The sequence below is a fragment of the Lontra canadensis genome, unplaced genomic scaffold, assembly GCF_010015895.1.
Source record: "Lontra canadensis isolate GAN:19392208 unplaced genomic scaffold, GSC_riverotter_1.0 scaffold13, whole genome shotgun sequence".
NCBI classification, from domain to species: Eukaryota; Metazoa; Chordata; class Mammalia; order Carnivora; family Mustelidae; genus Lontra; species Lontra canadensis.
In genome coordinates, this window is record NW_022631007.1 from 1,209,430 (window position 1) to 1,225,496 (window position 16,067).

At 58.2% G+C, this 16,067-nt stretch overlaps 3 protein-coding genes across 3 annotated transcripts in view; 2 read left to right on the plus strand and 1 right to left on the minus strand.

Annotated features, from left to right (window-relative positions):
* ASIC4 (acid sensing ion channel subunit family member 4) overlaps positions 1-3,613 on the plus strand; it is a 20,974-nt gene extending 17,361 nt beyond the window's left edge. The window contains 5 exon segments of the mRNA XM_032857302.1: positions 683-836; positions 2,399-2,490; positions 2,578-2,657; positions 2,998-3,102; positions 3,289-3,613. Coding sequence (XP_032713193.1) covers positions 683-836; positions 2,399-2,490; positions 2,578-2,657; positions 2,998-3,102; positions 3,289-3,402 — 545 coding nt within the window. The 3' untranslated portion in view covers positions 3,403-3,613.
* A 692-nt stretch (positions 3,614-4,305) lies between these two features.
* On the minus strand, positions 4,306-9,551 carry CHPF (chondroitin polymerizing factor). Its single transcript, XM_032857309.1, has 4 exons — positions 8,934-9,551; positions 7,303-7,876; positions 6,568-6,747; positions 4,306-6,016 (listed from the first exon to the last, which is right to left on the minus strand). Exons 1-4 carry the CDS (start codon positions 9,245-9,247, stop codon positions 4,757-4,759), a joined length of 2,328 nt encoding a protein of 775 aa, XP_032713200.1. The 5' UTR covers positions 9,248-9,551; the 3' UTR covers positions 4,306-4,756.
* A 140-nt stretch (positions 9,552-9,691) lies between these two features.
* Positions 9,692-16,041, plus strand: TMEM198 (transmembrane protein 198). The gene is made up of 5 exons (XM_032857310.1): positions 9,692-10,063; positions 10,372-10,576; positions 12,896-13,471; positions 14,552-14,754; positions 15,140-16,041. The coding sequence occupies exons 2-5, from the start codon at positions 10,411-10,413 to the stop codon at positions 15,275-15,277; spliced, it is 1,083 nt and encodes a 360-aa protein (XP_032713201.1). The 5' UTR covers positions 9,692-10,063; positions 10,372-10,410; the 3' UTR covers positions 15,278-16,041.
* Positions 16,042-16,067: the final 26 nt, after the last annotated feature.

Sequence of the window (16,067 nt, forward strand, 5' to 3'; positions counted from 1 at the left end):
AAAGAAAGAAAGAAAGAAAGAAAGAAAGAAAGAAAGAAAGAAAGAAAGATTGATTTATTTATTTGAGGGACAGAGAGAGTGCAAGACACAGTGTGTGTGCTCCTGCACACAAGTGGGGGGAGGGGCAGAGGGGAAGAATCTTCAAGCAGACTCCCTGCGGAGCACAGACCCAGACCCATGAGATCATGACCTGAGCTGAAACCAAGAGTCAGATGCCTAACTGAACCACCGAGATGCCCCCAAGAAAATCCAGCATATTAAACACAGCATTGTCTTTCCGCCCATCTGTCCATCCACTCATCCGTCAGCATACGTAAAAGCAGGCATATAATTCCATTCATCCAGCATCCTCTCCAAGCCCCATGTGTGTCTGAGCCCTCGTGTGATTGATTAGCTCTGATGGATGGGCTGTGTCCTCCGTCTGAGTCATGAGGACTTCTCAGTCCCAGGGGGCTGGGACACAGATGGATAAGCCTGTAGGAGGGTGCTGGGGGTTTCTGCCTTCACCCGCTTTCTTAGGTAGTCTGAAGCTGGTCCAGGAAGGAACCCCCAGAGAGTCTTCCCTAGGCAGTGCCAGGGTGGCCCCTAGAGGCCCTCCCTGTGAACATGCCTTCTCCGGGCAGCTAGTGGGCCTCGGGGCCATGCGCCCTCCCCCACTGCAGCTGGTGCCTCTGTGTTGCAGACTCCTTGGGAGGGGGCTCCGAGGGCCCGTGTTTCTGCCCTACTCCCTGCAACCTGACTCGCTACGGGAAAGAAATCTCAATGGTCAGGATCCCCAACAGGGGCTCAGCCCGGTACCTGGCGAGGAAGTACAACCGCAATGAGACCTACATCCGGTATGTGTGCGCGTGCGTGTTGTGCATGCGTGCGCGCGTGCGTGGTGGAGGCACAGGCCCGGAGCGTGGTGCACACTGGGAGTGGGCTGCGTCTTTCTTACTAACGAGGCTTCTGAGCGGATTCCTCTCACAGTCCTTTTCCTCTAATTAATCCCTACCCATCCTCCAAGTCACATCCTGTGTCTGCACCGCCAAGGAGGTACCTTTCTTTTTAAAATAAAGATTATTATTTATTTGAGAGAGAGTGTGTATGAGTACAGGGAAGGGGAGAGGGTGAAGCCGGCTCCAGGCTGAGCACAGAGCCTGACGTGGGGCTCCATTGCTGGACCCTGAGATCGTGACCTGAGCCGAAGACAGCCCTTAACCGACTGAGCCACCCAGGCACCTCCAGGGAGGCCCCCCCACCTTTTTTAAAAAAGATTTTATTTATTTATTTGAGAGAGAGTGAGAGACCATGAGAGGGGAGGTCAGAGGGAGAAGCAGACTCCCCATGGAGCTGGGAGCCTGATGTGGGACTCAATCTCAGGACTCCAGGATCATGACCTGGGCTAAAGGTAGTCTCTTAACCAACTGAGCCACCCAGTAAGGCCCTTCTTGATCCAAATGCCTTTCCTCTGAGCTCCGAAGCAGCCTGTACCTCTCTCTCTCTCTCTCTCTCTCTCTCTCTCTCATTGCACCCACCTGTTGCTTTCCCATCCACTGCTGTGTCTTTCTCCCCCAGCAACCCGGGTGCCATTAAATGCACACTGAGGGAATGCTGCCCCAAGGGAAAGGGACCAGGTGGCCAGCCAGCAGGAGAGGACTCACTGAGCCTTGGGTCTGGTCCCCTGCAGCCAATCTACAAATGCTGAGCCTCCTGTGGGTGCCCGGGCACCACGGTGTGGGTCCTGTGGGGACAGAGATGATTACACCACAAAGCTCCAGAAACAGTGTGTGTACCGCCACAGTGTACCCATGTGTGGTACCGACCGTCAGGCCTCCCCTGAGATTACCAGGCAGGGCAGATGATGAAGCTGGGGGAGGCATGAGCCCAGCCTCTGAGGACACTGGGTGTGTAAGAGGAGACGGGGGAGGCCTCCCGACTAGAGAAGTATGGGATCGTATAGGGATGAGCCTGAGCGGTAAGAAGGCTGTGTGGAGACAAGCAGATAAGAAAGCAATCTGGTCAAGAAGGCACAGATCATGGGCAGTCTTGGAGGTCTGGAAAAAGAATTTAGGGGTGAACTGCTGGTCAATAAGGAGCCTGTGAAAGTTCTAGAGAGGTATTGCGATGATGTGGAGTGAATGGCATTTGCTGCTTTACAGCAGAAGGCAGGAGGGACTCCTTCAGGCCCAGGAGTTTTATTTTGCTCTCCCAGGCTCCTGGCTAACCCTCAGAATATGAAGCAGACAAAGATCTAGGACAATCTCCCCTCACAGACTTTGGGAGTCTGAGGGTGGTTCTCGCTGGCTTCTTGGGGCAGGGGACCTCGGATCAGGATCTGCTGGACCTGGGATGTCCCTGCTAGCTGCCTCCTCAGGAAGACAACCCCACAGGGACACTCTGCCTCCTGTCTCCACAGGGAGAACTTCCTGGTCCTTGATGTCTTTTTTGAAGCCCTGACCTCTGAGGCCATGGAGCAGCGAGCAGCCTATGGCCTGTCAGCCCTGCTGGGTGAGATGCCGCCCTGACCCAGTTCCGGGGGGATGGAAGTGGGGATCAGCCTGGCCAGTGCTTCTGACCTGCTCTCATACTCCTCAGGAGATCTCGGGGGACAGATGGGCCTCTTCATTGGGGCCAGCATCCTCACACTACTGGAGATCCTGGACTACATCTATGAGGCAAGAGATGGGGGGCCTGGTAGGGACCCCCCCAGAGGGGGTATGGAGGGTGGGAGGAGGGGCTATGGAACAAGCAAGGGGGCAGTACAGGCTTCCTGGTGCAGCTGGCCTGGCCATGAAGCCAAGCTTGGGGTTTTTGGCTAGGGTCTCCTGACCAGCTGGAAGGCAGGCGTGAGGGTGCTGAGGAGTTAGGAGAAAGGGATGGGCGGGGAGGATTAGGGAGTCCTCCTGGGGGTTTGCTGGGGCAGCAAGTCCTACAAAGTGGGCCTTGGTGAGGCCTGCCCTTCTCCTCTACCAAGTTTCCTGAGCCCACTGCTGTCCCCCCACCCTGAACCCCAAGGTGTCCTGGGACCGACTGAAGCGGGTGTGGCGTCGTCCCAAGACCCCCCTGCGGACCTCCACCGGGGGCATCTCCACCCTGGGGCTGCAGGAGCTGAAGGAGCAGGTGAGGGTGAGCTCTGCTGAGCGCAGCCAGGGCTCTCTCCTAGGACTGAAGGCCTCGGCCACTTCTGACCTAGCCTGTCAGAGCTCGGCTGTAGCCCCTGCCCCAGGGCACAAGGCAAGGCTGGCTGTGTGGGGCCCAGGAGTCTGGCTTGCATTCTCCATGTCTCACTCCCTCTTCACTTTGTAGAGTCCATGCCCGAGCCGGGGCCGCGCTGAAGGTGGGGGAGCCAGCAGCCTGCTCCCCAACCACCACCACCCTCCTGGCCCCCGAGGAGGCCTCTTTGAAGACTTTGCTTGCTAGGACGGTGCTGTCTAAAAAGACCCAGGGGTCTGGGAACCCTCCCAGTATCCCCAACAGTCTCCTCCCTCCTGGGACACAAGGCCTGGGGGCAGCCCGAGGGAAGGGGGAGAGGGCAGAGGGCGGTCCTCACTGGGAGGGTGGGGATTCAGTTCAGGCTCTCACCAGCTCTGGCGCCAGCTGCTTTGCACAAGGGTCTTTCTTGCCCACCCCCCCCCCCCAACCCTCAGGCTGGTGCCCAGGGAGGGCTGGAGGGGAGGGAAGGAAGGGAGTGAGGGAGGTGGAGGAAGGGGCCCACCCTAGCAGGGGTGGAACCCCCTGTACATTTGTATATATTTAGGGAGGACAGGGTGGGGGTGGGGGAACAGATGTAGAAGGTGGGTGGGGCTATGGGGGTGGGTGATTCAGGGACAGCCAGAGTCCCAGCCCTTGAATGTCAGCAGGAGAAGGAGAACCCCAGGGACTCAGGAGTGCTGGACTGGTCCTACTTCCTTTCCCTCTCCAGGCCCAGCTCCCCTTTTGGCAGGGGGACTGGGTGGCCCAGCAGGCCTGGCCCAGCTCCCATTTCCCCCTGCCCCAACCCCACCTTCAGAGTCTCCTCCACAGGGAGCAGGCCGACCCATTAGACCTTGGCTGAGCTTGGGGGTGGGGAAGGGAGCCTTCTCGATGGGCCTCTCTGCCTCTGGTCTGGTTTTATAAAGCGCTGACGAAACTGAGAATAAAGAGGCATAAAGAATTCTCTGTGTGCCTGTGTGACCAAGCTGGGGCAGGGCTGGGCACAGGCATGGCTTGGTCCCAGGGAAAAGGAAACCTAGGCCTCCGCCAGCCAGGACAAGGGAGCCTCCATCCTCACAGCCAGCCTTCCCCGTCCCCAGGCCACCTTTTGAAAACTCAAAACTACGAATCTACACTCAACCAGTTTATTAAAGGCAGGGAGCTTCATCCAGGTCCAGAAGGGAGAAGTTGGGAGACACCCCGCTTCTTCTCTCAGCTCCCCTCTTCCCCAACCCCTCATCTACAGCCCAGCCCCCAGGAGGCCCTAGGAGACCAGACTGGCGTCAGGCAGACTGCACTGTATAAATACTCAAGAGGCCACAGCCCGAATCAGCAGCGTCCAAGGGAGGGGGGTCGGACAGGGAGACCAGGGCCGGGACAGGGAGGGGTGGCTCCGGAGGCACCTCCCCCCGGGGCCTGTCCTGACCCTGAGGACCCACAGAGCTAGAGAGAGGGGGCCCGTGGGCGGCTCTGGGGTCTGAGGCTGCAGCTAGCCCTGTCTGGAGAGGCTTGGCAGGTGGCTCGGGTTGTTGGGGAGGAAGGGGCATGCTGTCATGCCAGGATTCTGGGGTGCGGGGCGGGCTCAGGTGCTGTTGCCCTGCTCCTGCTCAAAGAGCAGCATGGCTAGCTGCGTGCGGGAGCCCAGGCCCTCCAGCTCGCTCTGGCGGCAGCGGTGGTATAAGTCCTCACTGAGCCGTGCGCTGCATGTCTGGGCCCGGTAGCGCTGCAGCAGCGCGGGTTCCACCGCCCGCAGCACGTGCAGGCTGGAGAAGCGCAGGAACAGCTCATACACGTCCAGGCTCTCCAACAGCTCCTCCTCCTGCTCCGAGGCTGCTGCCAGCCGCCCGCGGGCCGCCACGTAGTCGGAGTTGTAGAAACAGGCCTCACTGGCTGCCTGGCGGTCAAAGCGGCCCGTGTCTCGGCCCAGCTCCGGGGGTCCAGGGCCCTGCGGGGGGGCCACGGCCGGGTGGAAGGCCTGGAAGTGCATGGGGAAGAAGGCCTGCCAGCCTGAGATGGCATGCATGCGGCAGCGGTTCAGGAAGTCAGGCGTGAGCACTGTGTCTGGCCCGGCCAGCAGGAACAGCGTATCCAGTGGGTGCTTCTTGGAGAGCAGATCCATGAGGCGCAGCGGGGAGGGTGCGGCTGTCTGCACGCTGAGCCAGGGCACCCGGGCGCCGGGGAACCGCCGCTCCATTTCGGCCACATGGGCCTTGACAGGTGCAAAGACATCGGCGTGGGCTGCCCGCTGGGCCTGTCGGGGCTCATACAGGAGCAGCAGGGTCAAGGCTGCCGCTGCATCGCCAGGTTCCAGTGCTGCGGCGGCAAAGGCCTCCAGGAACGCAGGGGCCAGGTCACGCTCGGCTGCAGCCAGAGGCAGTAACACGGTGAGACGTGAGGCCTCCGTGACATAGGGCACAGGCAGGATCTCCACACGGCTCAGTGGCCGCAGCAGCTGCACGCGGCGGGTGAGGGGCCGGCGACCGCCCTGGGGGGTCAGCGCCTCCAGCTGCAAGTCCAGTGTGTACTCCATGCCCCGGGCGGGATCAAAGCGTCGGTAGCCGTTAACCAGCTGTTGCTTCTGGAGCCGCAGGGCTGGATGGTAGCGACGATTGAGCTCTTCCAGGGCTGCCCCCAGAACGTCAGCCACATCGGCCCGGTCGGCCCCTCGCAGCGGGCAGCGGGGCGAACCATCAGCACAGGAGAAAGCGTGCTGCTCTGTGAAGTAGTCCCAGCGCAGCACCTCAAAGCGGGAGGCCGGGCGGGAGGGTGCAGGGATCCCCACAGGCCAGGCGGCTGCGCGCTCCCCGTCGGCCGCCAGATGGCTGGTGTTCTGGATCTCCCACTAGGTTGGAGAAACAGACCATGAGTAAGGCAAAGACCATGGGGGGGCCAGCACACAGCTGGAGGACTAAGCAGCTGGCCAGCACTACTTGGGATGGGTCCCCACTCCCCAGCCAACCTCTGCTATCTCAGGGCCCCACCTAACATTTCCCCAGATTGGGGCAGCCTAAGAGTGAAAAGGGAAGTTTCCAGAGGAGATGCTCAGAAAAGGCAGAAACAAACAGGGACTGGGAAGCTGGTTTGTTCTTGGACTCTAGTGCTAGCTTTTTTGTTGTTTAAGATTTTATTTATTTATTTGAGAAACAGAGTGTGAGTACACAAGCATAAGCAGAGGGAGAGGGGGAGAGAGAGAGGGAGAAGCAGGCTCCCCACTGGGCAAGGAGCCCAATGTGGAGCTCGATCACAGGACCCCAAGAACATGACCTGAGCCGAAGGAGCACACCCAACTGACTGAGCCACCCAGGCGCCCCTCTAGTGCTAGTTTTTACTTCCCTGGGATCTGTGAGACGTCTCAGGACCTGTCCCCTCTATCCCTGGGGCCCCAGGCCATACCTGTAATTCCTGGATCTCCTGGTATGTGCGTTCCAGCTCAGCTCGGGCAAAAGCTTTGTGCAGCTGATACATATGTATGGGGTCATGCACAGGGTGGGCTGTCAGGGCACTGCGGAAACGGGGGTCTCCTTCCTGCACATGTTCCCCAGGGCTCAGCTCCAGGAAGTTATAGTGGACTCCCTGGAGAGAGGAAGGGTAGGGTCCATAATGGAAAGAGGGATGAGATAGCCTCCCCACCCATCCCACCCCCACTGTGTGCCTCATCTTCCCATCTTATGACCTGTTGTGGATCTGGGAGTCCACAACAGGATTACTGGGTTTAAGTCTACTTTGACCAGTTGTGAGCTTGTGTGACTTTGGGCAAGCTTCTGCTAGCTCATCTATGAAATGGGCATACGTATCCTACCTCAGAGCTGTTCAGGGGCTCAAAGAAAATAATAATAGCCAACACTGAACACCCACTATGTGCAAGGCTCCCTAATTTTTTCTAATCCTTATAACAACCGTAAGCAATAATTATTTTCATTGGTCTGGAGGAGGATACTGAAGTTCAGGAGATGCAGTGGTTTACCCAGGTTACAGGGATAAATAAAATTACCCCAGGTAACAGGGATAGAAATTGACAGCCCTGGCATGGAAAACCCAGGGCTATTATTTCCAACTACCCCCTCGCCTCTGAGGGGCAAGTGTACAAGCTCAGACAGGAGGTGCCCGTGGGGCGGCTTATCTGCCCACCTCGTGGTCACCCGTGCAGCCCACCCCGGTGGCATCCAGTATGCAGCGCCCCAGCCACTCATCCGGGCGCGCGCTGACAATGTCGTTGCGGCAGCTTTCCAGGTGGGGGCGCAACTGCTGCAGCAGTGTGCGAGACAGCAGCACCCCAAAGCCGCCATGGCAGTAGCGGCCTGGGGCGGGCTCCCCCCCGATGAAGTCCTGCGGCCGGCCCAGATAGAGGTGGGCGGCGGCTGCCAGGCTGAGACGGCCAGCTAGGCGAGCCAGTCCATGGGCTTCGGTGTAGGTGGCATCCGGCACTATGAAGAACCAGTCAAAGTCGTCACCGTGTTGTTCCAGTAGGTGGCGCAGAGCCAAGTGCAGGTGCCCGATGGGCCGCTCCTCGCCCAGAGTCACCACGGCCATGCCCGGCGGTGCCCGGCGGCCCCGAGAGCCGGTCAGGAACACCACACGCTCTAGCCGGTGCCCCAGCGTGCGGTTCACGGCCACACCCAGTGTGGGCAACGTGGCTTGTGAGGTCAGCACCGCCACAAGCAGCCTCTGCCTGATGCCCAGCTCTGTGCTGATGTATCGGGTCCTGGGGGAGAAGAGGGAACAAGGTTATCCAAAAGGCAAGAGGGCGGGCAGGAGAGAGCATACACAGGCTCTGGCAGGTCCCATCCTCTCTGGGCCTGTTTCTTTCCCTCCACATAGATAAGAACAACAACTCTCTCTTAGGAGTCATGAGGGTTTACCTGAAATACTGGCCTTACCTACACAGTGCCTTGGGGAGATGGCAATATCCATGCAGAAATGAGAGATACACTGTGGGTCTGATTCTCTGTCTCACCACTTAGTTGTGTCCTTGAGCAAGTAATTTAACCTACTGCAACCTCACTCAGTGGCCTGCGCTGCAAAAAGGGGTTGATTGCATCTAATCAAAGCACTTAGCCAAGTGCTCAGCACACAGGTACCCCCATACCACGTATAAATATGCCATGATAATGATAATGCCATGATACCACAAATACATCACACAAAGGATGTAAGGGAATACATGGCATAGGAATGCACTGAGTGTGTTTGGAACAAGGGCAAACTGGGGCTCAGGGGTTCCAGTAATTTACCTTCCATAATGCAGAAGGTAAGTTGCAAAACTGAAATCTGAACTCGAGGTTACTTAGGAGAAAATAATTTCAAGTCATGGGCAGAGGCATTAATGGGATAGTACCTCACCCCTCCCCCACAAATCTCATCCTGAAGTGTCCCACCCCGGAACAAGAGAAACAGGTAAATCCTAGTTTTCTCTTTCCTCTTTCCCTCTCTATGCACCCACCCTATATGCCAGTCATTTCTCCAAATCCAACAGCCCAACTAGGGAGCTAATAGGATCTATGAAGGACGACGGCATAGGATGGAGCCAGTTTAGGACGGAGGAGGGCAAGTTCAGCTCAGGCCTGGACGGGGCCCAGAAAGGGCGTCCGATGGGTTCCACAGCTCCTGGGGAAGCAGGGCCATCGGAAGTCATCGGGGCTAAAGACTTCCTGGCCGGCCGGCCCCTTCCTTCCGGAGCCTGACCCAGCCTCCGGCGGCCTCCCCGGCGCGCCCGTCCCCGCCAGTGCCCAGGGGGTGGGGCTGGCGGGGCTGATCCCTACCTGACGGCCTTTTTGGCAGCCTGGCCAGGCTGTGCAGGATGGTAGGGCAAGACACGCGGCTCCCAGTTCTCCCCGGCGCCTGCGCCGGCTCCGGGCCTTTCGCGCTCCGCTCCGGGCTGCACAGAGTTGGGCCGGCGCGCCGCGTTCGTGTTGCCGCGCGGCGGCAGCTCAGAATCTCCGGGTTGGGGCGGCCCTGGGCCGCACGGCTCCTCCACCCAGGTCACGCTGAGCAGGCTCAGAGTGAAGCCCAGGGATATGCCCACGGCCACGGGCCCTGCGGGCCGCAGCACCGACAGCAGCAGCGATGCCCGCATGGCGCTGGGACCGCGGGACCCCGGCCGCGGAGCAGCCCCACAGCAGCGGGAGGAAGCTCCGAGGGGGGCGGGACCGGGGAGGGGGCGGATCCGGAGGGCCCGGGCCAAGCGGGCGGGCCCGCTCCCTCCCCACGGACGCGGCCCTGGTTGAATCCCCTGCGCAGGGATCGGATCCTCCGTAGGGCGCAGGGCTCCAGCGCTCAGCGCGGGAGCCTCGGCCACCGCCGCCGCTGTCCGACGTGTCACTGCGAGATCCCCGCCCCCGGGGTGGGGTCTCGGGCTCCAGCTACCGGAGACGGAGCAGAAGGGGGAGGTTAAAGGGGAAGGACCCCCGGAAGTGCCCCCTCCTCAGTGCGGGTGAGGGAGACGCCGGGGGCGGAGTCCTCTGCCTCCCCGGCGTGGTTGGTGCGTCCCTGGTGACGTCAGAAGCAGCCCGCCCCTGCCTGGATGGTGCGCCCTGAGTGACGTCAGGAGCAGAGGCCGGAGCTGTCCATCAGCACCAAAGGCCGCGGGCGGGCTCAGGGCATGGGGCCGCGGCTCTGGGGCAGCCCAAGCCCCTGCTCCTGCTCCTTTCCCTTCCCCAGGCCCAGCCTGGGTCCGGAGACTTCGCGGGACTGGAGTGCCAGCCGGTGTTGGAGGCGGAGCAGCGACGCCGCCGCACAGAGACCAGTCCCTCCGGCCCAGCAGCCCCCCTCCCCGCACGGCGGACTTTTCCCGGACCCCAGTCAGCTGGGGCCTCTGGCGCTCCGCACCCCCGGACCCTCCGACCCCTGTACAGCCTCTTTCGCTCAGAAGCTCAGGTCGCCTCCAGCCCAGGTAGATCTTGGACAATCCCAGATTTAGCCGCCCACAGAGGAGTCTCCTGGCTGCCTCCTTCTTACCGGCAGTACATTGCCCTCCTCTTTCCTCAAGCCACTGCCCCTTTTAACTTCTTCATCCTAGCCTCCTTTAGCCTGGCACTTTGTTTCCCTTTGTCTTTTGTCCACTTCAGAAATGCTTGCAGAGCTGCATGATCTTGGCACCACTCCCTTGTCCACCGGTGTCCTTGCCTGGTTCTCCCACTCCCATTCTTGCCCCCATCCTGGTGGAGACCCAGGACTTGACCCCAACTTCCTCTCTGTCAGGCTGACCTGGGAGGGTGACTCCCTTCCATTCCCAGCACTATGCCAGGCACTGTGGCGACACTGCGGTTCCAGCTGCTGCCCCCCGAGCCAGATGATGCCTTCTGGGGTGCACCCTGTGAGCAGCCCCTGGAGCGCAGGTACCAGGCACTGCCGGCCCTCGTCTGCATCATGTGCTGTTTGTTTGGAGTCGTCTACTGCTTCTTCGGTGAGACCCCTACCTCATCCCTTATCTGGGCTCCCCACTGCTTCCCCAATTATTTCTCTAGACCCCCTCACCCCACCAAATCTTCTCTAGAACATCACCAGCACCACCACTACCATAGCTATCTTTCTTTTCTTTCTTTCATCCCACATATGTTCATGGATCATCTAGACTCTAGATCCTAGAAAACACAGGTTTTTGAATTAGGCATGCTTGAATTTGAAACTGGCTTTGCACCTTACTAATTGTGATACCTTAGCTCATGACTGTCTAAGCCTCAGTTTTCTCATCTGAACAGTGGGGACAATGATATTTGTCTCACATTGGGTTGTTGTGAACATAGTAGGCACTCAATAAATAATAGCTGTTGTGGTAAAGATGTGTTTGCTAGGTAGGTACCGAAAATATTTAGTAGGGTGATTGAACATAGTGCTTTACCACAGGACTTATTGTCCAATAGGGGAGAGACTTCTGGAACATTCATCCCTGTAATACATGTTAGGGTAGGCTAAATGGTAGTCACATACATGGAGATAGCCTACAAGGCAGGCTCTAGTAATCAGGGCTGCTGTGAAGAGTCGTATAGGATGGGGTACCGCACAAGGGAGTTCAGCTGAATAGGTAACTGGGGGCTGAAATCTAGCCCTTGCTCCACTTGCCAAACTCTAGGTCTTGGCACAGGCTGCTTTGCCTAGGGGAAGACACGACTTTTTCTAATTTGCATAAAGGTGTGAGATGGGCTAGTGAAGTAAGTGCCCGATGACTACAGCAGGAGTTATAGGATTTCAGAATGGGGAACAAGCTCCTTGGGCTGGGGGCCTCCAGGGGAGCATTATAGGCAACTGGAAGACGTACAAAGGAGGCACAGAGGTCTGGATTCCAGGCTGGGCAGAGGTGCCTTGAGATTAGTGCTCTGTAGCCTTTATACCTCTCCCTAGAATGGCTGTGTAGTAGGCACGGATGGGAGCCAGATGGTTCCTCCCCTTCCACCCCCAAACTCTAGGCTGAACAACTGCAGAATGAGCAAGAGGAAATGCCCTTCTAAGCGTTCAGGACACATTCTAAATCTCCAAGGAGTCTGTCATCCCATGCCCTCCACTGCCCATATCTACTCCCTCTGCAGTTGCTCAGTGCACCCTGACATGCCCTCTCCTGGGCTTTCCTCCACCCTACCCTCCTTGGATGCTCTCACTCCCAGGCTCTTGGACCCTGAGCCCTGCTGTATGCCCTATTCCTCTTTCTAATCGCAGAACCTCCTGGACTTTGATGCCTCCCCTCATTCCTAAAACTCAATCTCCTCTTTATGAACATTCTCTTTAGTGCTCCATGGCCCCTTAATCTCCATCTCTGACTTCCCTCTTCCCAACTGTTCAGTATTTACAAATCCCTCACCCTTTCAGGTACTTTTAATGGGTACTTTTAAACTTTAAACTTCAGGTACTTTTAAACTTCCATTTTGATGAAACTCCATGACCACTGTTTCCCCTTATAATCCTCTTTGACACCCTATGACCCTAGTGATCCCCAACCACCTCGTTATCTCATTACCTCCCATTCCTCTGTCTCCCTCTATTACTCCTAACATGTTGACCCCTGTGATGCCATTGTCTACCCTTCCCCCACCATGATCTCCTATTTCTTTGGCCTCAATATTAGCCTCTCTCAGAAACCCTTTAATACTCTCAACATTTCCATGTCTGTTGATTTCCCTACTTGCAATGACCTCATCTTTTGGAACCCCTCCCCAATAACCCTGCTTCTCCATTCTTTTTGTCATTTTCTAATAATGTCGTATCTCTGAAGCCCTGTGACCCCTCAAAGACCTCATCTTTCTGAACCTGTGTGACCCTCATCTCTCAAGTTCTGACTTCTGAATCCCTCATCTCTTTGAACAGTCCCTCCCAAGGCCATGATGATTCTGATTGCTGATCCCCTGTGTCTCAAGTGACCTATCTCTCTGAGCCCTATGATTCCAAAGATCCTAATGTCCCTATCACTGATTCACTCTTGACTCCAATGATTTATCTGATTCCTGTGACCCTCATATCTGATTCCTGTGACCCTCAAAGACCCAACGCTCATCTCAATAACTCTGTCTCTCTATTTTCCCAGTGACTCCCAGTGACCTAGCTCTCTGATCTGCTTCGACCTCAGTGGTCCCATCACTGATGCCTTCAGGACACCAGTGACCTGGGGGGGGTCTCTGATCTTAGTGTCCTGCTACTGCTTCCCCTGTGATTCCATGTCCATGAACCCTCCAATCTCCTGCCTGGACCCCGGTGACTTCATTTTGGCCCCTTACTAGCCCTTGTTCCCCTCCAGGTTACCGCTGCTTCAAGGCAGTGCTCTTCCTCACTGGGTTGCTGTTTGGCTCGGTGGTCATCTTCCTGCTGTGCTACCGAGAGCGGGTGCTGGAGACGCAGCTGAGTGCCGGGGCAAGTGCAGGCATCGCACTGGGCATTGGGCTGCTCTGCGGGCTGGTGGCCATGCTGGTGCGCAGCGTGGGCCTCTTCCTGGTTGGGCTGCTGCTCGGTCTGCTGCTCGCTGCTGCCGCCCTGCTGGGCTCCGCGCCCTACTACCAGCCGGGCTCCGTGTGGGGCCCACTGGGGCTGCTGCTGGGGGGCGGCCTACTCTGTGCCCTGCTCACACTGCGCTGGCCCCGACCACTCACCACCCTGGCCACCGCCGTGACTGGTGCTGCGCTCATTGCCACTGCCGCCGACTACTTTGCCGAGCTGCTGCTGCTGGGGCGCTATGCGGTGGAGCGCCTGCGTGCCGCCCCTGTACCCCCCCTCTGCTGGCGGAGCTGGGCCCTGCTGGCACTTTGGCCCCTGCTCAGCCTGATGGGCGTTCTGGTGCAGTGGCGGGTGACGGCCGAGGGAGACTCCCACACGGAAGGTGAGAGGATACAAGCCAGGGTGGATGAGAGAGAAATGAGTGGCCAGGGATGGGTGGGGGGGACGGAGGGAATGGGGTGTGGGGGAATAGGGCTGTGTACACCAGTGGCCAGGTGAGCTGTGCACACCTCAGAAGAGTTGGAGAGCTGACCTGCTCAGGGTCTGGGAAGACAGAACCTTAGCCCCAACCTTTGTTCTGCAACAAGGTATAGGGTTGTGTGGGGTCTGTGGCAAGCCCATTTCAGGCACAGGGGATCCAACAGAAAAGGTCCCTGCCCTCAAGGGATTACATTCAAGTGGAGGGAGACAGACAACAGAATGCAAGCACTACGTAATTCCAGGTCTGGAGTTATATGAAAGAGAAATGCAGGGCAACATGAACAAGTGACTTACAGAGGCTATTATAGATAGGGTAGGCAGGGAAGGCCACTTGGGAGAGGTGACATTTAAGTAGAGTGCTGAAGGATAAGAGGTCACATGCAAAGAGCTAGAGAAGAGGGAACAGCAGGAGCAGGTCCACAGAAGCAAGAGCTTGGCTTGCTGAGGATGTGGGCGGGAGTGTGGTGGGTGGAGGCATGCCTTTAGTGTGGGCCCTTTGGGCCATGACGGGGGACTCTAGATTTTACCAGGAAGGCAATGGGATGCTATTGTAGGTTTAAAGTAGGGGGGCTATAATCTCATTTAGGATTTGGAATGGTCACTCTGGCTGCTAAGTGTAGAAAACATCGGGGAGGGCAAGTGTAGAAAGGCAGATCAGTGAGATGGAGACAGCAGTTGCCCCATTGATGGAGAATGAGGGCTGGTTTAGGTGAGTCACCTGGGGCTCAGGGTGGGAAAAGGGATAACAGCTGGAGAAGGAGCACTTAGAAGTCTAGGAATCTTCCACATGACTCTCGGAAGACAAAAACAACTGCAAGAAGTCTCATTTGGGAGGTGGGAGACCAGGAAAGGAAGGGGAAATGGGGGGTCGCAGACAAGGGGATTCTGGAAGCCTGGAGCCCTCGGATAGGGTGGATCGGGGAGGCCTGGGGGAGACGAGGCAGGTGGCCTGTGAGACCCTTCTCTGCCCCACCCCTCACAGTGGTCATCAGCCGGCAGCGGCGACGCGTGCAGCTGGTGCGGATTCGGCAGCAGGAGCAGCGCAAAGAGAAGCGGAGGAAGAAGAGACCCCCTCGGGCACCGTCCAGAGGCCCCCGGGCACCTCCAAGGCCTGGGCCCCCTGACCCGGCTTATCGGCGCAGGCCGGTGCCCATCAAACGCTTCAACGGAGATGTCCTCTCCCCGGTGAGCACCCCGAGCCTCTCCAGCCCCAAAGGGGAAGAAGAGAATGCGGCAGACTCTGTCCCAGCAGGGCTAGGCCTCCCCCAGGGGCTGATCACTATCTAGCAGGCCTAGCATTTGTCTACCTATTGTAACCCCTGCCCAATGGGCCAGAGGGGTCCAGCTCTAGGACTGGGGGAAAGGTGTCCTGAGTATGAATATTAATGAGGTATGGTAAAGGGTAGTAGGGTCTCAGGGCTGTGGACTCCCAGTGTGGTGAGGTCCCGGGCCTAAGGCAGTGTGGGCTGAGTCTCAGGCTGTGGGGTGCAGGGACAGGCTGTCTGCCCGAGGTGGCCTTCTGGGCAGGGTCTGCAGTGCCTCTCTCACTCCTGTCTTCACTCTCCCACAGAGCTACATCCAGAGCTTCCGGGACCGGCAGACTGGGAGCTCACTGAGCTCCTTCATGGCCTCACCCACAGATGCGGACTATGAGTATGGGTCTCGGGGGCCGCTGACAGCCTGTTCAGGGCCCCCTGTGCGGGTATAGCGGTCCTGCACACCCGCCCACCTAGACTCTACAGTCACCAGCTCTGTCGGCTTGGGGAGGCCTGCTGGATCACCACCCAGCCCGCCTGGCCTTGTGGCCTTGGCTGTCCCTCTCCCCACCCTGAAGAGGGCTGGCCTGGCCACCAGAAGGGAGGACCTGTCTCAGGCTAGCCCTGGCCTAAGGGGCAAGCCTCCTCCCTAGCTCCAGAGGGGCTCCTGAGGGATGCGGGGTGTGAGCCCCATTGGGGTGTGCTCAGGGTTGTGAGTGTGTCGCCTGTGTGTGTGTGTGTGTATGTGTATGGAGGGGTGGGCTTGGAGGGGACACTGGGACCCTTGCCTTAGATTTCTGATTGATAGGGCTTGTCTAAGGTTGGCCCTGCCTCCTCTCCCACTGCTGGGGTCCCACAGGCCACTCTCCTGCATGTCAATGTGGAGGAGGTCTGCCTTCCTCTCCCATCGCTCCACCTCTCAACCAGACTCATCTAAGGCTTCTTGTCCTTGTCCATGGGGCAAACGGCAGCACCCCTCACCCTGGTCCCCTGTCCTCTGCAAAGCCACCAGCCTGAGGGCAGGGGCAGGGGAGGGGGGCGGGGGGTGCTGCTCTGGGCTGGGTTAGGGAGAGGGGCTGGGGGAGGGGGCTTCAATGCACGGTGCATGTCTGGTGTCTGTCACACCACCCTGGACACCTCATGCTTCTGTCTCCCCTCACCCCACCCTGTTTTACATATTTTATAAATGTGCCAAACTGTGTGGCTTCTGCCAAGAGTGGTGGTGGTCTTCAGTGGATGGCA

What these genes read in the sequence shown, in the direction of transcription:
- CHPF (XM_032857309.1), bottom strand. Translation starts at nt 9,247, where the DNA reads ATGCGGGCATCGCTGCTGCTGTCGGTGCTGCGGCCCGCAGGGCCCGTG. An exon ending in GCTGCCAAAAAGGCCGTCAG is followed by an intron (nt 7,877 to 8,933) that starts GTAGGGATCAGC and finishes CTTCTCCCCCAG; the next exon opens with GACCCGATACATCAGCACAG. An exon ending in AGGAGATCCAGGAATTACAG is followed by an intron (nt 6,017 to 6,567) that starts GTATGGCCTGGG and finishes TCTCCAACCTAG; the next exon opens with TGGGAGATCCAGAACACCAG.
- TMEM198 (XM_032857310.1), top strand. Translation starts at nt 10,411, where the DNA reads ATGCCAGGCACTGTGGCGACACTGCGGTTCCAGCTGCTGCCCCCCGAG. An exon ending in AGTCGTCTACTGCTTCTTCG is followed by an intron (nt 10,577 to 12,895) that starts GTGAGACCCCTA and finishes GTTCCCCTCCAG; the next exon opens with GTTACCGCTGCTTCAAGGCA. An exon ending in ACGGAGATGTCCTCTCCCCG is followed by an intron (nt 14,755 to 15,139) that starts GTGAGCACCCCG and finishes ACTCTCCCACAG; the next exon opens with AGCTACATCCAGAGCTTCCG.